This window comes from Paramisgurnus dabryanus, chromosome 3 (assembly GCF_030506205.2).
Source record: "Paramisgurnus dabryanus chromosome 3, PD_genome_1.1, whole genome shotgun sequence".
NCBI classification, from domain to species: domain Eukaryota; kingdom Metazoa; phylum Chordata; class Actinopteri; order Cypriniformes; family Cobitidae; genus Paramisgurnus; species Paramisgurnus dabryanus.
The window spans coordinates 37097192-37120549 of NC_133339.1; the positions used below are offsets into that span (position 1 = coordinate 37097192).

At 37.8% G+C, this 23358-nt stretch overlaps 2 protein-coding genes across 2 annotated transcripts; both read right to left on the bottom strand.

Annotated features, from left to right (window-relative positions):
* On the bottom strand, positions 1–17792 carry LOC135736793 (dynein axonemal assembly factor 8). Its single transcript, XM_073814034.1, has 29 exons — positions 16660–17792; positions 16356–16463; positions 15749–15773; positions 15532–15667; positions 15257–15454; positions 14896–15174; positions 14699–14822; positions 14410–14601; positions 14167–14319; positions 13473–13667; positions 13275–13388; positions 11655–11793; positions 11311–11590; positions 11149–11231; positions 10885–11039; positions 10636–10762; positions 10421–10552; positions 10200–10349; positions 8788–9081; positions 4779–4829; positions 4667–4705; positions 4425–4591; positions 4148–4343; positions 3980–4074; positions 3422–3904; positions 3253–3338; positions 3105–3174; positions 2924–3023; positions 1–455 (listed from the first exon to the last, which is right to left on the bottom strand). Exons 1-28 carry the CDS (start codon positions 16825–16827, stop codon positions 2952–2954), a joined length of 4311 nt encoding a protein of 1436 aa, XP_073670135.1. The 5' UTR covers positions 16828–17792; the 3' UTR covers positions 1–455; positions 2924–2951.
* A 129-nt stretch (positions 17793–17921) lies between these two features.
* On the bottom strand, positions 17922–22973 carry igfals (insulin-like growth factor binding protein, acid labile subunit). The gene is made up of 2 exons (XM_065255124.2): positions 22861–22973; positions 17922–20869 (listed from the first exon to the last, which is right to left on the bottom strand). The coding sequence occupies exon 2, from the start codon at positions 20862–20864 to the stop codon at positions 19011–19013; it is 1854 nt and encodes a 617-aa protein (XP_065111196.1). The 5' UTR covers positions 20865–20869; positions 22861–22973; the 3' UTR covers positions 17922–19010.
* Between the last annotated feature and the right edge of the window lie 385 nt (positions 22974–23358).

Consider the following 23358-nt stretch of genomic DNA (forward strand, 5'->3'; position numbering starts at 1 on the left):
ACAAAGTCAATGCAGATGGATGGATTGTTTCCCCCCGGTGGGCGTGGTTTTCAGGTTATGAAGCTCTGTGCTCTGTCTCTATTGCATGTTCATCAATACTTCAGCTTCAAATCTGCTTAATTCCGGCCTCAGGTCATACAGAAACTGATTTGTTGACATTATTCATTAAGAGGGTTTTGCATCTGAGCTCTTCAAATCCTGACTTTGTTTTTACAATCTACAGAGGTAAAATAAAATAATGTGAACATTGTGGTAAATGCTTATAGCTCTTTAATTTATAAGGTGTTAGACGACTGTTTGCTTTTACTGGAAATCTTCTCACAATAGATTCATATAACTTTTGAACAGTGTCCCGAGAAATGTTGTAGCATTCATTGCATCATCATCATCTTGTTTCTTACAATGGTTAGTGAACCTGCTTCTCAATCTTCTCATCATTGTAGAGACTGTTGCTTCTGAAACACCAAACAGTTAAGGTTACAGAGGAAATCATTACCAATGTCACCAATTTCTTGTACTAACCACTGCTGAACACAACTTGTTCACGCACAATTTGTTCACACCTTGTTTTGGTATGTAACCTAAAAATGACATTTAGGTTCCAAAATTAGATTTATCTCTAAAATAGTTTATATCTCAACATTGTATCTTTCTAGAGTGTTTTCCTTATTTCAAAAAGTATTAATGCAATATTAATACATTTGAATTGAAAATGTAGGATTACTCTTAAGTGTAGTAAATTTATATTCGTTATATTTAAAAAATATATCAAACTATTTTGGTTAACGTGTCCCTTACAAAGAGGTTCATCATATTTGGCATCATATAGTTTGAAAACCCCTGACCTAGACAAAATAAAGTAACCAAAGATAAACACAATGTTTGTTTTTATTCACAGTAGTATTCACAACCAAATAATATTAAGCACTATAGCAGGGTTTACCAAACTGGGGGATTGCATGGCGTTGCGAATTCCTTAAATTGTATAATTAAATCCTAAACTGTAAATATATATATTTTTTAAAATAAAAGATCTAAACATGAACTAACATAATATAATCTGCATATCATGTGACCATTACACAACACTACAATATATCAGAAAACTGAGAAGTCATGAAAATGGACAGATACGTTTTGTGTACCAATAAAATAAGAGTATGGTGTTTTCAGATGAAGGTTCAAAAACAAACAATAACTATGTGAAGTTAAACATGCAAATGTGCTACTAAGTTTTATGTAAAAAAATTTTTATCTTGGGGTACTTTAAAGAAACAGTATGTAGGATTGTGGCCAAAACTGGTATTGCAATCACAAAACTTGGGGCTAAAACTGGTACTGCAATCACACAACTGGTGGCCAATACACAACATGACAACATAAACATCAGTTGAGGGCTGCAACTTCACTTTTTAAATGACAATATCCTGGCCGGACCGCTGTTGTCAGTGATATAAGTATTTGAAATGAAAATGATCCCTTAATTGATATAAATTTCTTACATACTGTTCCTTTAAGTACATAATTTAGGTAACGTTTAAAAACCCCTGCACTAGCAATGGATGTTTATATTATTTTGACCACCCCATATGTAATGAAGTAGTTTTTGGCCATTTTTTAAAGGATTAGTCCATTTTCTTAAAAAAAAATCCAGATAATTTACCCACCACCATGTCATCCAAAATTTTGATGTCTTTCTTTGTTCAGTCGAGAAGAAATTATGTTTTTGTGAAGAAAACATTCCAGGATTTTTCTCATTTTAATGGACTTTAATAACTTAGCACTTAACTCAACACTTAAGAGTTTTTTTCAAGTTTCAAAGGACTCTAAACGATCCCAAACGAGGCATAAGGGTCTTATCTAGCGAAACGATTGTCATTTTTGACAAGAAAAAAAAAAAGCACTTTTAAACCACAACTTCTCGTCTATCTCCGGTCCTGAAAGCGCCAGCGCGACCTCACGTAATACGTCATCACGTCAAGAGGTCACAGAGGACGAACGCGAAACTACGCCCCAGTGTTTACAAGTGTTGAGAAAGAGGACCGTTCTGACATTGTTGTATGTGGAATGATATTAATTAATGTCTTTGTGTCAGTTTATTGGTTATGTAACACGTGACCTTTCTACGTCACTACGCATTTATGTGAGGTCGCGCTGGTGCTTTTCAGCACCGGAGATAGACGAGAAGTTGAGGTTTAAAAGAGCATATTTTTTTATTTTTCTTGTCAAAAATGACAATCGTTTGGCTAGATAAGACCCTTAGCCTCGTTTGGGATCGTTAGAGTCCTTTGAAACTCTGTTGAAAAAAACTGTTAAGTGTTGAGTTAAGTGTTAAGTGTTGGCGTCCATTAAAATGAGAAAAATCCTGGAATGTTTTCCTCAAAAAACATAATTTCTTCTCGACTGAACAAAGAAAGACATCAACATTTTGGATGACATGGTGGTGAGTAAATTATCTGGATTTTTTTATAAGAAAATTGACTAATCCTTTAACCACAGAAAACGTTATTTAAAGACTAGAGATGCACCAATATTCATTTTTTCCACCAATACTAAGCCAATTATTCAGACTGTTATCTGCTGTTATCGATGCAGGTGGTTATATTAACGTGCATTAACTAAATTCTGAAGATTACAGTTTCTGAATGTTATTCATTCATATAATGACCATTAATATTAAACATTAAACTAGTGATGTTTTTTTACATTTGCATCATTGCATTTTTCTGTTCTCTTTGTTCATTGACAGGGTGTATCGGCCATGACTATCGTCTGTTTTTAAACAATCGTCCGATAGTAAGGAAAATGGCTTCGATACCGATTATTGGCCGATATATCGGTGCATTTCTAATAAAGACAAGTGTTTATATTTCTTTAACAAGATAGATAGAAAGATAGACACACTGCACTGATCTATATTTACCATGATATATCTGTGATGTGCTAACTGGTTACTTCTGTACTATGCTGTGATGACTGTCACAACTGAGAACATCAAACAGGTAACAAAGCAATTTTTCTGCCTGTAGAAACAAAACAGGTTTGAAGCAATCAAATGAAAAATAGTTCAAAAGATCCTTACTGTGCAGGTTAATGTTTCTTACCCCACGTTCAGAGTTTGGATAAAGAAGTTTCATCCTAACGCTTTCAAAGTCAGGTCTTTCTATACAAATACTACAATGGAAGAAACAGAATTGGTCATATCAAGCCACATTAATGTTAACATTTTGTTTGTTTAAGCCTTGTTTGTACCTCTCAAGAATAACATTGAAGCAGGTGACAGCATTGTCTCCTTGTAATGCAATGATAAGGCAGGGACCCTCAGATAAAAGAGATTCCTAGATAGATTTAATTTTTTTATAAAAATGTGTTAAATGTTTTATTAAACTTGTCTTAAATGAGAAATTAAGAGTTCACTGACATGACATGCTCCACCAGCAGAGGACCCCAAAAGCTCAGCTATGTGGCTTCTTTGCTTCTTGTCTAGTGTGCAAAACCTTCCAGCCACCAGGTGGCAGTCTGCCCAAAGCATCCTATGCAATAACTCTGAGTAAAGGGGAGGCTGATTCTGCCGCAGGAGGTCGAAAGGCATCAGCAAGCAGGTGGTCTGGCAGAGAGCACTGCAGACTAAACGCCCTGCTGGCACCGAAACACAAATAAATAACAGTTCCCGTCCCAGTTCAAAGGTCGGTCGCGGCTGGTAAAACATCAATAACTGTGGGTTTATGTTTGTTTTGTTGGCACCGCTTTGAGAAGATACGGTAGGATAAAGATATGTTGTCTTGCCTTGACAGAATCCTGATGCAATCAAAGACTGTGAAAATTGATCCTTAACAGCCGAACTAAGAGCGTGTGTCTGTTCACGTTCAAAACTAGCCCGAGGATCTGAACGCAGACATTGTATCTGAAATAAGAGATGGGAGATGTGATAGGAAGTCTAACAATACACTTTTACGAGAGGAGAAACGGGTTAAGTTACCTGCTCGAGTCTCATAACTGAACTTTCCGGGCTGCACACACCCTCTGGAAATACCAGTTTGATGTCCTTGATTGCCTTTTTATATGACTTTGATCCTGTGTTAGTACATACAAGTGGCAATAAGCTTTAAGCGGATATTTAACCTTGTACACTGATGTTTATTGTTACCGTAGATGCCGTTATGTATTCGGTTGGAGCCGTAGCGGGCTCTCCATAGATTCTGATCTATAATACGAGCTTCAGCCGGATCCTCAGGACCAGTCAGCTCTAATAGCCCCATTACTGCATTCACTTTCATTAAACACAGAGCCAGCGATGGGCCGGACGTCAAGTATTTCAACTCTAGCTTCCTTTCAGTGTGATCCTAAAGTTTAAGTAGCATATCAACAATATGAAATTCACTAAAATGTTTTCCAGTTCTAGAATTTTAAGAAAATAGAAAGACCTGTTCTGGTGGATGCATCAGTGCATTTGCCATGTCCAAGTTCAGCTGAAGCACACGTAGGCCCACTACGGTAAAGCCGTCGTGTTTGATCATGCTTAGAATTTGACCAAAGCAACGTCTCCAAACTCCAGGCTTGAACAGAGCCAAAGTTAAAAGAGGCTCTGGGCCTGTAGAGTACAGAGAGAGGAAGTTAAGAGAAGTGCAGCTTTGAGAAGGACATGTTCTGAGGAGACATCACTTACCATCCGTCATGTAAGTGTAAAGCGACTGACTTCTGCGATCTGAAAGGTGTCAGAGATTGAGAGTCAATCATCAGTGTGAAGTATGTAGGCAAACAGATGCTTCTGTACATACCAAGATTGTGAACGGGTGGTAGGAATTTCAATGATGGACGACTGCTGTGATCTAAGACAAAGGGGATTAAGTTATGCAAACATCTGAAAAGATCATCCCTTTGGTTCTTAACTTGGTTTGCATCAGGGCCAACAGTTTTCATTGCCTGTAAAGTGATGATCCAACACTGCACTAAAATAGTTTTTCGTGGTAAATGAAACTAAACGGTCTGTAAAAATAAAACATTGAGGGTTGGTTTCCAAGACAGAGATTAGCTTAAAGGAGCATTTCACCTGTAGGAACATTAATCTTTATTGAAAGTTTGTCATATTTGTAGTCAAAATGTAACATCAATTAAGAATTTGGTGCCTATTTGACTGAGAAAAGGGGTGTTTGTAGTCTCATCGCCTCGACAAAGATATTAGACTTCCTTCTTTCAATGATGCAAAATGATGATAGGCTATTCAATTGGCGTCCCGCGCGTCAGACCCGGCCCCCAAGGTAATTTGATCCGTCCCTTTATGTAGTCTGTAAAAAAGACATCTCTAGAATAAATTTAGTAAGTTAGACAACGGGCCCTACAGTTACGAGTTGATGCGCGTGCGTCTGTTTCATACAGCATGAGCTGCAGAGCGCGAGTCACGTGACTGGTGCGAGCAGCTGTGTCCCGTGTTTATATTCGCGCTTTGGTCCACAAGTTCAACGCGATCGCCTCCCCCGCTCGCGCCCACGTCTCAAGACGTGATAGCTGACTGTGGTGAGTTAAGAGACCGGACTCTATGGCTGTTTTAACTTTATTTGTTGTATTTCCAGCTTTAAAACACTGCCTTTTCCGACAATTGTTGTCTGATAAGTCTGCTCAATTATGACTTGCTTATCAACAATGACATTTACGTTACATGTCTTAATAAATGAAACTGCCGTTTTTCCAAAATTCAAAGCATCGTTCTCACACAATAATGCAATTTAAACGAGTAACAGTTCATTTGCACCACTGTATGCGTATCGTGCTGACAAACATACACCTGATTTCACTGCTCTTGCGAAATCTAAAAACATATTCTGTCTTATTAGAAGCTAGCCTAATGTTTGCCAATTATTAAGATGGCTGTTGTTGTTGAAATAGGGCTACTGTAATAATTAGCTTTGACAAAAAACTGCATAAAACAATGTTATGTTCCATGTTATAAACTTTTTTGATATGTGCACTGAAGTGAGTAAATGAGTTAAATTCTCAATGAGTGTGATATGGATCTTATTTACCTATTTAAATGTAGAATAAAGCTTAATGTCAAGCATAAACTGAAAGCAGCTAAAATCCACAGATCTATGGCTCTTTGGAATGACATTAAGTGGGACCTAGGCTGTTACAGTATGTTTAATTGCAGTTTTTTTCACATGTGCAGTTTGTTGTTCATATTAAGCTGCAACTCATTTTACATTTACTTTTTCAAATGAAATAAAATATAATAATCATATAATAATTTCTGAACATAGCATTGCATTTGTGTTTAAAAAATTAGTTTTTGACTTAAAACAGTTGCAAAATAAACTTAAATTTAGCTTATCCTTCCTATTTTGTTGTTTTTTGGGGGGCGTGTTAGAGTCAGATTCTGTTAGGTGGTCCTCAGAAAAATATTGGAAGATGAAGTGGTCCTTGGGCTGAAAAAGTTTGAGAAACACTGACTTAAAGCATTATTTGTGTGCGTTTTGAGGCAAAACAAAGGGCACCAGGCCGGGATGGGTAATCCGGAGAACCTGGAGAATTCCCGGTGGGCCGCTTCACTTTTGGGCCCATCAAGTTTTTTTACATTTGTCTCATTAGTGAGTCTACCTTTTTTTAAAGGCGCAAAAGAGGATGTTTTTCGCCGACTGAGAATCCAAAAACGATTTCTGAGTTTTTTAAATGAGCGCATGCGTAAGAACAGCCTCCCTCCTTCACAGCTCATTTCTAGGGAACGCCTTCCAAAACTCGTGCATGAATATTTGAACACGAGTGTTTGTTTACCAGCGGCATATGCTGTGTCGCGTCAGTGGATTCATTATGTGAAATGATTTGATAATAAACACATAAGACGTTAAAACGTTAAGATCAGTCGACGCTACTCCCATTTCAACTAGCATGTAGCAGACTGGTCACTGCCTTACAACTACAGTACAAGAACAACGTCAAAATACCTGAATAACAGTACAACAATAATTATTCCCCAAAGAAAGAATAATCACTGTTACCTGTCGGGAAGAATTTTACGAACTGCGCGTCTGTCTTGACACCTCTCTGTTCCTTCATTGCTCTCCAGCGTTGAAATGTTTCTCCAATAACGACTCTGTTTACATTATGCTCTTCTGACAATTTTCTCCTATTCCCAGCGGCTTAATAAAGTCTTTCTTTTGCATCCTCCTTCGAGTTTCTTCTCTACCGTGGTGCAAATTCGAGGAGGAAAGCAGGATCGACAATGAAAACAAACCGAAACTTAAGACGGGGTTTCATGCGCTATGCGCATGCGTCGCCTGTGTTTAGTTACTGGAGCGCGCACGTCTCTCACAAGGATCGTAATGGCAGTGATTGACAAGCCAGAGGGCCAATCGCTTATGCGATGACCGCATGAGCAATTGGCTGATGCTTTTAAGGCCCTATCTTGTGCACAGATGACGTATATTAATATTATTACTTTCAGTGCAGCTAATAAATAGTCTTTTATCATTTAGTAAAGACAGTTTCAAGTAATAATGCAAAAATGTATAAAACAAACATCCTCTTTTGCACCTTTAAATAACACTCTTAATAACATTCTGACACCGCAGCGCGCAGCCTCTGTATGGGTTGTACCATGTGAGTGAGTTCCCCCCTCCCATAGAGTTGGTTCTGTCCATAGCGCGTCTTTTCCGAAACTTTTCTCTAAGGTGACCATACGTGCAATTCTTCACATGCCATTCTTCCCTGGCCAGGATTTCGGGTGCGTCTTCCGGAAGTCATATTTGTCGACTGCATACGTCATAGAGGATTATTATTATTATTACAGAAAAGCACATTTTAAGGTAAGAATGAAACTATGATTGCATGGCTTTTTTTTAACTGAATGGCGTATGCGGTCAACAAATACGACTTCCGGAAAACGTAACAAAATTCTGGCCAGGACGCGTTCGGGAAGAATGGCACGTATGGTAACCCTATTTTCTCGGCTGGTCGGCTGGGACGGCCATACCGTAACATTACTTGTTTCAGAAAGGAAGAGGCCATTTAGGGCCAGGTTGAAGAAAAGAAAGACATTGGAGGAGGATGCTGCCAAATGTGCCAAGCTTACCGGTTTTTTTCAAGAGGACAAACACAAGTGGTGACAGGTAAAGAGAGACAGGCCTAGGAATGATTAGCATCAGCAACTTAATTGTTTGGCTTATACTGTTGTCTACCTATTCACAAGCAAAATATAAAATTTTATCAAAATATTAGCCTTTTGGGTATCACCCTATACATGGCAATTCGTAGACTATATTATGCAGTTTAATATTGATAACAAAACTCATGCTTGATCTGTGTATGCAATAAAATTACTTTGTATTATTATTTTAATTACTATTTTTTTTGTAATGAATGAGTATATTATTATTATTTAAGTGCTGAACTGTTGCTTCATTTATCCAATTTGGGAGAAGTGCTTATTTGGAATTCCACCATGGAAAAAGTGGGCCGGTCTTGGGCCTGAAACTCCTGGGCTGAAAAGTGGCCCCACTCCGGCCCTGAAGGGCACTGATGTATTGTAAGATATGTCAGTGCAAGTTGTTTTCAGTTTGGACAGCTCTTAAATTTATTTTAGTTTAGGACTAATCTAATCCCTGTCTGGGAAACCGCCCCTAAATTATAATCTTCTCTATGCATTTCGAAAGCGAGGGGTGAGCAGTGGACTGCAGTCGGTTGCAATCCTCACAACTAGATGCCGTTAAAATCTACACAGTGAACCTTTAACATAATGGATAGTTTCATCCATATTTTATCCAACCATGGATTGAAACAACATGGTTGAATCCTCACCTGGAATCAATTCTGTCTCAGAGAAAAAGAGACAGATCTGTCTAAAAGCCGTCTCGGGAGTGGGAGACATCAGTATACTCAGGTCTCCTGGATAATTTGGGGGCAAGAGTCTGCGTAAGGTGATGAATGCCCTTATCCTCCTCAGAGCAATGACCAGGGCAGGGGTGGACATCAGACTCGGCACACTACTCTGCCATTCCCTGTCCCCGATCTCAAATGGACTCAATTCTTGTGCCTGCTGCAGAGAAAGACTGGGCAGCCACTTCAATGCCAACAACTCGAAACCTTCTTTTCCTGTGCAAGATAAATGTAAAGTTGCTTTCCAGATGGCATGCAACCGTTGAAACAATGTTAAAAATCGTTGATTTGTCAATGTTAATACCATTGAATCAATATCACGTTTGCACCCTCCATTAATATTGAAAAAATATTGAAATTTCAACAAATCACAATTTTCGTGATCAGTGTTTGCTTTAGTTGGGCCCTTTACTCTTGTGTTTTAATGGTAAGTTTTCTTTGGCTGCTGAAGCAGTGTTTTAAAATACATCTGCTATTGCAAAGAAAACAAAGATCTAATGTTATCAAGTAGTTTAATTCTTGTAGATATACCTAAATGATATTAATGAAATACTGTTAAAGTTATGCAAAAATGGATGTTACAGTACTAGTTGGAAACTGTGTCAGGTCTGTTATTTTGAGGATTACAAAAACACATTTGAAAAGTTAAACTACTGAATTTATCTCTGACATCATGAATCGGTCTATGAATCTCATCAATGGTGACAATCAACAAAAGAAAGCTTCATGCTGCAATGCATGCTGGGTATCATTGTAGTACTAAACAAATTTATAACTCCCAACATGCATTGCAGTTGATCGTTTTATATGAATTTGTTTGATGATTGTCACCATTGTTGAGATTTGTAGGATGAGTAATGATGTCTGAATGTGTCAGCAATTTTCTGTTTGTCTTGTCACGGTGTATTTACAAACCAAAACAATTATAATTGTCAAAAATGGATCAACATAATCATGTAAAGCAGCTTCATTTTATATAATCTTGACATCTTCACAAAAAGCAATCAGTTTCAACTTAACTTTGAAACACATCTTTCTTTTCCAATGCACATGTGTTTCTACATAAACACATTCAAACACTAAAAAAACAGAAAAAGATTTAACTTCGTGAATAACAAGAGTCAAGGACCCAACTAAATCAAACACTGATCACAATAATGGTGGTTTGTTGAAATCTCAATATTTTTTCAATATTAATGGAGGGTGCAAACCTGATATTGACTCAATGCAGTTAACATTGACAAATCAACTGTTTTTAACATTGTTTCAATGGTTTGCATGCTATCTGGGTTGCCATATTTCAAACTATATTTATAGAAATAACAAATCCATACCTGTTTTATGAAGCAGGTCAATCTCTTTCTCTAATATGTTTGGACCCATCAGTGTCAGAAACACGACCTGCTCTGTATCTGGATAAGACAGATACTTGTGTTTGGACAAAACCACGTGGCTAAAATCTGGTGCCGTCCACATGCGCCCACCTGTGGCACATCATGTAAAGTCAAACCTGTCTTAGAAGTATTGACAATTTTATAAATGCAAACTGAGGTACCCAACACATTGAAGATTTTTTTCGAGTAGGGCACCGTGTGAAAGCAGAGATGTGGAGCCACCATAACATCATCCATTAGTCTTGCATGGATCGATTCAATAAACCCTTGAGCAGCAAGTTCGTTCATCAAACCTCCATTAGACAAAAAAAAAAAAAGGTGAACTTAATACTTGGGTTTAAGACTGATATGATGTCTACTATCCACAGTGTTGTACCTGCAGGCAGTCCAGATGAGTGCCGAACTGCACTTTCTCTCCTCATCAGCATCACCAGGCATTGAGAGGACAGCTCAACCTGTTCTCCATCCAGAAACACTGTGGGAGCGTGACAGAACACTGCAACCTAATGCAGATAGATGAAGTTTCCAGACAAACGCCATCAGCGTCAATGTCACGGTTGCGTCCCACTCTCACTTTCGATACATCTTGGTATACTTATACTCATTCGCTGTTGGGTTTATTCACCTGCTTTGCTGTGAGACCTATATGTCGAGCTTGTTTGCTAGAGATCTGCACCTTTTGAAGTCCTAACAGACTGAAGCCTCTCTTGGCACAAGTGGCGAGTACATAGCTGTAGCAGTGTGGTCCAACTACTGGAGATGCCAGGAGAAATATATCCGCTGTAGACAAAAGAGGTGGAAAGTAATTTGTGTACCATCTACACTACAGGCCCATAAAGGATCTGCTGGGGTTTATGTATAAATATTTATTTATTCTGTTCTCAGTCACCTTTCATAGTAATACATAAAGTTGCCGGAGAAGACATCAGAAAATGTGAACGTGTGTTTTCTCTATTACTAGCGTCCTGGATCCTGTAAGCAGTCAGCAGTTAATTCAAACCCACTTGTCATTTAAAGCATTTAGTGCATAACAATGCATAAAAGCACTTACTGATCAGACCCTGCCAGGTTGTTGTTTGCCATCCTACCACCAAACCAAAGACAGAGGCCCAGATGCACGAGACTGAGTAGTTGAGGTGAGTAGAGCAACGGCTGGTCTCGACTGTGACAGTACAAGGCGTTGATGCATGCCGGGTCTGTCTTCCTTGCCAGCTTGGGGTCTGGCGGCCCTGCGATCTCCCGCCACTGTGATTTAGCGTGAGGCCCCCGAAGAGTCAGTGTGAGGACTGGCATATGAGAGTGATCTCCTCCATGCATATTTAACATTCCGACTGTAACACAGGATCTGTATTACGCACGCAAGGTTGAATAATTATGGTGTGTGATGATATTTACCTGCAAAGTTTGTCAGTAGCTTTCGAGTCGGGTAAAGGAAGCGAAGACCACATATATCTAGGCCTGAACTGCACATAAATGTGTGATGCATTGCTAGTGGGTTAAGATGCAATGCCCGGTATATCAGAACAACTGCAGTCTGAAAGAAAAAATGTTTTAGTTACCATGTGATAGCACCCTATTAGCACACCTATTATGCATAATTCACAGATTGGACATAAATGGGTAACACTTTATAATAAGGGTCCATGAATCATAATGAATGAATACCTAAATTAAATATGAAGTAATGCTGAGTCATCATTAACTACAAACTGACTCAACACACAAATTAATTGTTAATTAATATTTAAAGTGCACCAATATCATTGCTAAAACAATGTTATTTTGTGTATTTGGTATAATACAATGTGTTTGCATGGTTAATGGTTAAAAAACACATTATTTTCACATAGCGTACAATTTTGTAGATCCAGATTTCACTCTCTATCTGAAACGCACAGATTTGAAAATCACTGTCTCTGATTGGCCAGCTAATCTTTACTTGTGATTGGCCTTAATACCTCTGACGTCAGCTGGAAACTGAAGCTCCTTACCATGTTTGAAAGATTCGGTCACAATGCAATGCTAACAGCAGTTAATTTACAGGCTGTGAGTCCAAGCGGGAGGAATTGAGATAATGACGGTCTTGTCTACATCACCAATCCCAGGAAGTAAACTGTTGCCTACAATCTGTGTGTTTATTGTAGTCCAAGAAAAGAGATTTACGTTTGAGACGATAACTTATGTCATCGTTTACTTTGGGTTATGTACTTTTTGCATATTGTTAACATGTACTAATACACACTTACACACCAAAGGAAATGCAAAAACGTGACTCGGACAATAGGTGCTCTTTAACTAACAACTAAAACATGTAATGTTGAACTTAATGACGATGACTCTTCACTAGTTTATGATTAGTACATGCATTAACTCAGCATTAGTTCATGCTGAAATAAAAATAAATGTGTGTCTTAGTTCATACTGATTCATGGACCTTATTATAAATCATAACCCATAAATGTATTGGTACCCATAAATGTATGTGAACACAACCACCCTACAATGACAAAAAAAATCCACCCACTCCTTTTTAAATCCCCATTAAACCAAAGCAGTCTCATTAGACATGCTGTTTCAATTCTTTTGTTAATGTGATATCACACTGATAAAGCCCCACCCACAGCCACTGACTGACAGTCATGCATTACCATACAGTAGCTTCAGCCTTCAATTAGTTGTACCCTGTCTACCATATTTCAGTAGTAACTTAAGATGTTATTGTCTCAACCTGCATTCACAGGAATCAGATATATTTTAACTAAAAGCACACATTGGTAAGGGAATGAGGAGATGTAGCTTATTTGCATTTAAAGGTACAAACATATAAAAGGGTGATTTGCTTCCACCCATGTAGGGGCATTTTGGACATGCTAGAATAAATGATCTGTGGGGAATTTGAGCTGAAACTTCACAAACACATTCTGGGCACGTTCACTTCAGACTTATATTACATCTTGTAAAAATGGGCGTAATATGTGCCCTTTAAGAGAAAGATAGAAAAAAAACTCTTTTCACCTCAGTATGAGACTCTTGGGAACTTGTGGCTTCTGCTCTTTGACATTTTTGGTCTTCTATCTCCACAGTTTGCCAAAAGAATCCTGGAGTCATATCAAAGGCCTTTTCAACAGCCTGAAACAAATTAAATTAATGCTGAAACTTTTTTATGTAATTGTTTAGTCGCAGCAAACAGAGTGGATTTATATTAGAATAGACCTCTCGATTTGGATTGACAGAGATGAAACAGTCCAGGTACGATGAAGGCAAGAGGACCTGCTCAGGGTAAGCCTGTTTCTCTAGCACATGATTGAGCTCAGGTACCCAGAATGCAACAGTATTCAATGACGTCTGAGACAAGAACTTGAAGACTCGTCTGTGAAATAAACTCTGTTTCTTTTCCACATCCCTTCCCTAAGAAAGAAAAGTAGATTACATATATTAGTGTTAGTCTATTGAAAAATGTGTTTAAACAACGTCTAATAGCCATCCAAACACATCTAGACTAAAACAAGGCAAAATTTGGGCTGTCAGTGAAAGACTAAGTCTAAGCATGACCGAAAAATAAACAAAAAATAAACACTGTTGACTTTGCTTACATGATGGAATATCATACATCTCGCAAGTTATTTTGCCAAAACGCATTTATTGCAAACAATTATTTTAAGGTAGAAATGGGTTACTTGTAGCCGGACTTTATCAGGTCTATAGTTAATCTAGATGGTGAAATGATGCCTATTGCTTGCTGGGTATAAGTGCCATGGGTAGCCAAATGTGTTTTTAAATTAGTCGAATAGATTCAGCAAACAAATATACCTGGGGTGAGTTATGTATACAGCTTTAAGAATAAATTCTGCAGCTGTCGATTATCCACAGGCCTAGATATGAGAAAAGCGAACTGTATTTGCCTTACCCTCAATCTTTTACGGACAGGTCCACCATCCTCCCGCGATACAGCACAGATATATAAGGCCAGGCCATCATTTATATACAACTGCTGCAGCCCAGCCACCCAGAAAGGGGCATCAATCATCATACTTTTCCCATTACAGGTGTTGGGTTCAGTCTATCACAGAACAAACAAATGATAACAGTAACGCAATAGAGCACAAATATTTTGTCACTTCTGATATATATTTGTAAAAACAAGACACACCAAAGACAAGAACCAAGCTACAAGTGCATTGTAAACATGTGAATTTAGTGAGACTGAATCCACTGTCTGTGCTTTCTTCTGTGCTTTTCCAGTCACAACCCCAGGAATGGACAAAGACACGGTGAGCAACAAACACTCTCTGATCTCTAGATCTGGAGGTAATGTGTTCACCGAAGGAAGGTAGGATGCTTCCTAATGAAGAGAAATTGGGAAATTAGCACTGTGTGTTATTCTCGTATGAAAAGATAATGGGACTCCATAGATTTTACTTTCCAGATGAATAACTCACAGGATCATAAAGAATATCAGTTTTCTCATTTGCAGAACTTTGTGGTTTAAATTCTTCCAAGAACTTCAGATCCTTCTGATGTCTGACTTCATCATTGTGTTGTTCTCTATGTGCTTGGCCACTGCTAACAAAATTTGTTATTACATTGACAGGACTTTGCATATAAAATGCTAATGACAAACAAAGAGATTTTGTACCTTTGTTTGTTTTCAGCATGAACATCAGTTGGTGTTTGAGAGGATGCATTGTGCTGCGTTTTATGTTCAACACTGAAACGGCAAATGCTGGCCTGCTGAATACAAGCAGGCTCACTGTAGCTTGTTTCTGAATTACTGAGGTGCTCTTTCTTTACCCCTGAACTGATTTTTTGAGGCTTAGTAGAATTTTGTGGATTTTTCTTGCTCCCAGATAACCTTGCAAAACTTAGCTTGGACTGTCTGATTTCTTGGAGTAAGACACTCTTGCCAGTGAGTTCACTATACAACAAAAACAAACATGCATATTATCTTATTCAGGTGTGGGGAAACATCATAATAAAAGAGTTAAAACATACTGTACCTTGCATTTGTTTTACTTGTCCTTTTGGAGGATCTCATTTGCTTTTCCAGACATCCAGGATCTATAAGAACGTTACTATGACTAATGCAAGGTGCTCGCTTTGTTTGAAATTGGTCGTTGCGCAAATCTATATATATAGTGGGAGAGTCTTTGAGTTGTAATTGTGTTGAAGTCCATTTGAAATCCGTTATCTGTCCCCTATGCATTAAACAAATGCATTTACGTTAGGTGAAATATAATTCGTCAAATTGCAGTTTTATGTTTGTAGTAAGTACCTGAGCAATAGTTGTTCTGTATTGTGTGTTATCATAGATGAAGTATCTCTCTTTCTCTCCATTTCATTTGCCTGCCCCTCACAAAAAGCAACAAGCTGGTCCATAACAGTATTTTCACGCTCCTTTTTTACATTGTCTGTAATAAAATTGTCATTTTAGGATTCATTTGACATGCATGTGGATTTTATGTTAATAATTTTAGTTTTTTGTTTCCTACCTTTGAGGTCCCAGTTAATGAGAGGCTGTTAAGAGAAAAGTAGTATCTTTATGTACCAGCACTGGTTTTGTTAGGTGAAAAAGAAGTACAACCAAACTCACAATCAGTGATAAAATAGGACACGACTGGGTCTTTCCTCAAACAAATAATTTTTGACGGTTTTATGTGCACTCGTTTAGTCGGTGATCCTTCTCTTTTAGGAGCTGTAGGAAGCTAAATATTACAGTCACCTTTATGGTCATATTAGTTAAGTAAATTAATTACTATCTTACTTATTTAGATCCACTAAGTCGGTGGTCTCCAACAAGTTGCCTGTGAGTTGCCTGCTAAGCATTTATTAATAGCCTCAATTTTAATATTTATTTATTAATTATATATTTTTTATATTAGTTTGGTTTCTTTTATGCACATCGACAAGTAAAATAAAATAATACAAAGAAGTAAAAGAAAAAAGTTTGAAATAGATTATATTAAAAAGTAGCCCTCCAGACTGTTTCATTCATTGTGGTAGCCCTTGCTCACAAAAGTTTGGAGACCCCTGCTCTAAGTAGATCTAAGAAATCAGTTGATATTACAAACTCACTCGCGCACGCACGCGCGCACACACCTTAATTTTAGGCTCCATGACTGAAACACACTCCAGATTCAGCCCAGTGTCTTCGGGCAAAACAAGGACTTGTGGTTGTTTAAGGACAGATATCTCCTCTTGAGCTGACTGCAGTGTGAAATAAACAATATTTCTGTTTCTCCACATATTTATTGCCAAGAAAACATGTAGCTTGTGATCATTTTCACTTTGCACTTTGACATGGCTTGGTCAAAAATAATAACTACAATTAAAACTATCACAAAAAAATAAGGTTATGAAGTGAAATTAGACACAGTATATTATTTTCATCGTTTTAACTTACTGATGATAAGTCCCAGTCAAGAGATGGTATCTTGGGTATAATGTCGTCTAGATTTAAATTCCTGTGCATTATCAAATGTACTCGCAGGTATACGCTCCTGAGGTAAACGTTTATGTAAAGACTCTGATCTGTTGCCCAAAAGCTAAGGAGCGAAACTTTGGTTGTCATAGGGACCGCACGCCCTTTACAGAACACTACACGTGCTCTGAAGACGCGCCTGATTTTATGCAAAGCCAGGGCGCAATCGAAAGTGTTTACTACCTACATTATTTTAATTCACAAATATTTAAAAAAATAATTAAAACATTAAAATCATCTCCTGTGTCGATCATTTAAATGTAATTCAGATAATTAAATTATTCTTCAAGTGACGCTTGATAAAAAGGAACAAACCTTAAAATCTAAAGTAAAAATTGGTTTTACAAATCACAAAATTACAAATAGTGAAAAAATAGCTGTTTGAAAAATGAATCAGCGTTCATAAATTAGAAATCATTACACGCATGCGCACTGCAGACAAGTTCATTCAGGCGCATTTTGCTCCCGCGATTTTGACGCCGTTGGAATAAAACAAAAGTCAGTTTTTGCAAACGTTTTGGTTTTAAAGACCGCAGAGATGAGGCGTTTTCTATCACATAATTAAGCAAAAACGAGTATAAGGAGATAGAGTACTCTATATAGACATTTATGACAAACCTAGTTCCAGCACTAAACCCCAGTTTCCCAAATACTATAGCTGCTGGTAAGTTGATGAAATCCTGAATTTTATTTTATGCATGGTATAAAAGAACCATTGATCAAATCAAACCAAAGGTGTTGCTTAGTAGGTCTTATTTGGACTCGATCAATATTATGTTAATATAACCATATTTGGTCTTCTGTTTACTTGGAGATCGTTGATCAAACAAAGATTGTTTAATTTTTTTAAGGAAGCTTACTATAGGATTTTAAAACAATGCATGATAGTTTTTATACGTTTATTGTTGTGTATATGTATTACAACTTTACTGGAGATCAGAATTCTCTATGATTTTTTTTTTTAAAGAAAACAAACTTAATACTTGAATGTAATTTCTAAAGTACAAGGAGTGGGAAGAATACATTACCTCTGCTAGCCTTTTTAAAATTGCACACAGTTATTTCTTGCTCATTAAAGTGTTTTACACAAGACAAAATAGCACTTTTGACTAATATATTTAAAGTGATGCACACTCACGTAAGATTAGTCAAATCAGTGCCTTTAATAAGATTAGTCAAATCAGTGCCTTTAAAAAACATCTTTATTTTACATTTTAAATTTAATGCAATCTCCAATGGCACCAAATGGGGCACCTTTCACTGTCTAACAGCTTTTCAAGCTTTCCTTTAATATTTGTCAACAAAATGCATTCAACTGAAAATATCAATACAATCACCTTTGGTTATTTTCCCCTGCATTCAAGACAGCCTATCATGTGTCCATATTAAGGTCTGTTTGCAAAAGAAGGCAACACTGGAGATAAATAAAAGCTAAGAGATATGGGTTAGAACAGTGTTTCCCAATGCTTTTCCTGGAGGGACATCAACAGTACACAATTTGGATGCACCCCTTATCAAACACATTTTATTCAACTTGTCAGCTTGTTATTAAAGTACTTAAAAACCTAAAATACATGCGTCATATAGAAATTACAAAGACATGTAGTGTTGGTGTGCCTCCAGGATGAAGAATATTTGGTTGGGATTTGCAGTGTTTAGTCAGATTAATTAAGAGGATATCTTTACACGACAATGACTATACTAAAAACAGAAATGATTTCCCTTTGCCTTTTTGAAAAATGTTGTGTACATATTACCACCCTGTCACAACAATCCGTGTTTATATCGATCCACAAAAACTACAAAAATTGCTGTGTTATGCATGCCAGGCCAGTAGTTTGCCAATGTTACTTTGTAAACAAACACCATGATCCTGTGCACATACACATTCATCTACAGAGCACTAAATACAAACAAACTTTTGTTTGGATAGACAATGGGATTGATTTATTACTACAGATGGCCCTGGACTGTAATGCAGCAAGTTTTGGAAACTGTTGGTCTTGAATAGCGCAAAAACAGTATTGTTATTATGTTTATGAGGTACTCGTGCATGTCTGTATGTTAAACATGTACACATGCGCATGATGTCACTGTTTTCACAGTTTTCAATTTTTTAAGTGTACATAGAAACAGTAATGGTGTTGCTTTCAAAAACAAAGTGTGCATTTTCAGGCACCAAAATGTCATTGTCACATAAAAAAGCAACCAAAATGCATAAAAATTCCTGTTTTTGGTTGAAAACATTGTCGTGTAAACATTGATCTTTAAATTTAACAGTCCCGAAAGTGTTCACTGGCAATGTTTCGCAAGTCAAGTCCAGAAACACTGGATGGGCTGGTGCATGTGATGTTATTGTATATTGTGATAAGTGTATGGGGCTCCTCACCATCCCCAAGCATTTCAACTTGTAGTGGAACCACATGTGGCTTCTGTAGAATGAAATCCCTCAAGGGTTTAGCACTACAGTCACATTTCCAGTTGTTTCCTGAGAGCCAAAGCTGGTCCAAGCCTTCGGGTATAGAACTTGGGAGATTGATGAGTGCATTGTCTTTGAGGTTCAAATAGCGCAGACGCGGCAGCATGTGTATGGTTGCATTGAGTATGATTTCTAGCTTGTTTCCAGAGAGATCCAGCCAAGACAAGTGTTGCAGAGGAAGAAAGGCCTCAGCAGGAAGATGCCGAATTAAGTTGCCTGACAGCAGCAGATAATCTAGGTTCTTCAGGCCGTAAAATGTGTGAGATGTTATGGATGGTAACTGGTTGTATCTAAGATCAAGCTGTTGTAGCCCTTGTAGTTCGACAAAACTTTGCCGCTCCACCACAGAAATGTTGTTGTGTTGTAGGAAAAGGCGACGCAGGCCTGTTAGACCAATAAAACTTTGAGCTGTGACTTTTGTCAGACAACTTCTGTCAAGGTGAATACTGTGGAGCTTTGACAGGCCTTTAAAAACTTGATCTGGTAAACTTTGTAGACAACTTCCAGTAAGTTTTATCACAGCAAGATGATTAAGGCCCATAAATGTGCCCATGCGTGCCTCTTGTAGCCGGTTATACTCTAAGTTAAGAACCTCTAAGTGACCAAGCCCTTCAAAAACTCTTACTCCCAAAGATCGTATCTGATTGTGACATAGACAGAGTTCCTCGAGGTACTGCAGATCACGGAAGGTCCCGAGTCGCAGGCTGCTGATTGAGTTATTTGATAGGCGAAGCACATGTAGGCTGTGCAGGCCAAGAAAAGTTTCATCATGAAGAGCAGATAGCCGATTTCTGCTGAGATCCAACCATCTCAAAGATTTCATTCCTACGAATGCCCTTGGTGCCACGGTCACTATCTGGTTTTGGGCCAGATAAAGCTTCTGGAGCTTTGGCAGTTTCAGAAACACATTTGCTTTTATAACCTTCAGATAATTTCCGGTTAGGTCCAATTCCTTGAGATCAGTCAGTCCCTGAAATAGCTGAGGTTGTAGATAGGCCAGTCGATTCCAAGCAAGAACTAACTCTCGTAATCCGTGTAGGTCGTGGAAACCTGTCTCCGGCAGTACAGAAAGTGAGTTCCATCCTAAATTCAACAGCCACATTTGGGAGAGCCCAGCAAATAACTTTTCATCTATCCGAGTCAGTTGATTATTGTTGAGGCTGAGTGACGCAAGGTTTGGTGTGCCTTGAAAGGTGATGCCAGGTAATGAACGAATATGGTTTCTTTCGAGGTGCATGTGAGCAAGGGAATGCAAGCCTTTAAATGCATGTGCATCAAGGGTTACCAGCAGGCCACTCTGTAGGTTCAAGAACTCCAGATTGGCCAGTTTTTCGAAAGCAGCTGCTGGTAGAGTAGTAAATAGGTTTCCATCCAGCCATAGTGAGCGTGTAGACTCAGGGAGGTCGGACGGAACCTGCGTGAAGTTGCGTGTACTGCAGTAGACGTTGAGCTCCAGGCTGTAGTCATCTTGGTGGCAGGTACATCGCTTTGAGCAGGGCTCACTCTTTGTACCAGCAGGTTCTTCTGAGGGCTTTGGGTCCACCAAGAGCCTTGACTCTTCTAAGGGTCTCGATTCCTGTTTGTTGGGGTCTGCCAGCACCACCGATGTTCCCAGCATGTACAAAAACAGCAGTGCAAAGGGACTCATCCCCACTAAGAGATGACAAAGGAAATTTGGAAAGTTGACATGTTGGCATTAAACATTGGACTGGTACATATTGCCAACCTATACTATCAAATTTCAAATGTAATACATATGACCCTGTCTGTAAAATCCATGTCAAAGTCTCAATCTAATAATGAGATTAGGAGCATCAAAGTTTGATTTCAATAATTTATTTCACTTTAATTTTAATCTTTGACATGACCTTACTCAGTCAATATATTAAACATTTACATTTAGCGATTAAGCAGATGCTTCTGTTCAAAGTGACTTACAAATGAGGTAAACAAAAGAAGCTATTAGAGCAACACAAGAACAGAAAAACTCATCTTGTCTCATCAAGTCTAACACCGTTTACATAGCCAAGGTTTTTTATCATTATTAAAGATATCAAGGTTATTTTAAACAGAATGTTCTTTATATTATGAAGGATGATTTTATGTAGGAAACAAATAGACTTTAGCTGGGTTTTCACATGTGAGTCACTAAGAGGCTGTTTACACTTGCCATTACCATGCGTTTTCGTCGATCGGATCACAAGTGGACAATGTTAATGCCAGGTGTAAACGGTGTTCAAAACGTTTTGAACGCGTCCACTTTCGACCACTTTCAACCACATCCAGAGGTAGTCGAAACCACTTTCGATCGGAACGCTTTGAAGTTGCGGCACGCATATGTGGTTGAATGTGTTCGAACAGCCACACGCGACCGCCTTCTCTCCGCCCATTTATCTAATCTGAGGTATTAAACACAAGTTTTACGTCTTTTTTTTACTTCTGGCGTGAACATAAGGTGAACAGCGCTATTTTTAGCCTTTCATTGATAAAACTACTGCGGGTGTTCTCCGTAGTTTCGTTTTGAAAGCGTGAAAGTTGCGCGATCCTATTTCATCAATTGCGCTGAAAATTCAGAGAAAGCTCCAACATATAAACGTACAAAACACTGTGAAGCATGTATACTTGCTAAACAAGCAGCGAACTCCGACATAATATTAGTTTGCGTCCATATAAACTCATAATTAATCCCGCTCGCGTTTGAATGACGGCAGAGAGACTCGCCCACCGTCTCACATACCACCCCCTCACAGTATTCCAGACAGAAGCGGCCGAAAGTGGACAAAAGAGACGGATTTAAATACCAGGTGTAAACGTAATGTCTCTCTCTCGTCCACTTATGATCCGATCGATGAAAACACATCTTAATACCAAGTGTAAACAGCCCCGTATATGCAGGGGTGAGCGGGACACAAACTCTGGGTTAATGGTAACACGGCTCCTTTATATATTTTTACAGGGCCGAGCAATCTGTGCTTTTGGTCTTTTTCTCTTACTGTCAGAAGATGAACTTCTGTGAATTTGTGAAAAGTTTTGATGTGTTTTGGTTAAGATATTGAACAAAGAGTGTTTATGGAAGTAAATTTCATTATCTCATGTTTTTTCGATTTCTGAGTTGGGTGTGTAAGTCACCAAATCCACCTTATATTATTTTAATCAATGTCTTGTTACCTAAAACATAACACCATTTTAAAACATGTCAGCAACTTTTAGTAACTGATAGCTGGGATTGAAATATTTTTTACACAGCGGGGTTAGTTGTCACACAGTGTTAATGATAATGAAATTAAAACAATGTAAATACTATTAATCAAAATTGTAACTATTAATACATAGGGGAAATAACTGACAATTATGATTTGTTTTTCCTAATTGTGCAGCTGTTAAAAAAATATAAATATTTATATGCATTGATGCATAATACAGGGATGGTTAGATGAAGGATCATGGATAAAGACAAAGCAAAAAAAAAAAAACTTTACTTTCAGCCCCGCTCTCCCCTGCACATTTCATAAACGCATTGAAAATCTCATAACAGAAAATAATCACCCAATAATCATCATCAAAATAAACTTCATAAAAAATATTGTAGATTACTTTTTGTGTTTAGATATAAAAAAATCCCCAATGAAAAAAATTGGCTCTACCGTTTATTTGTGACAGCAGTCCAGCAGGTGATCACTAAACAAGTGGCATGTGTGTTTGTCATGTCTAAACTACCTCTGCCCCTATATATCACTTAGAAAAAACACAGAGTTAACCTCTTCATTTCTGCAGTTGTTTCAGCAAGTGAATATAACAATAATCCTAATCAAAAAAGTAAAATAATAAGTAACTACAGTATAATAAATGTTTTTGCTATCAACAATAGATTGTCCAGCTTCTATACTAACTTTAGTATGTTTTGCATATGAGTTGGTATAATTATATATATGCTGACATTGATTGTTTTGGTAATTAAGTAATGTTTCTAAATCGTATCACAGATTGTTTTTGAATTTTTACCAAATTTTCTGTCTAAAAGTACCACAATCTCTTCACAAAATACTTCTGTGAATGGTGTTTCAAAGTTCATGTATATCTGCCGAGGCATCAGTAACATTTCACAGATGGTACTTACTCCAGTTTGGGTTATCTGTTGGATG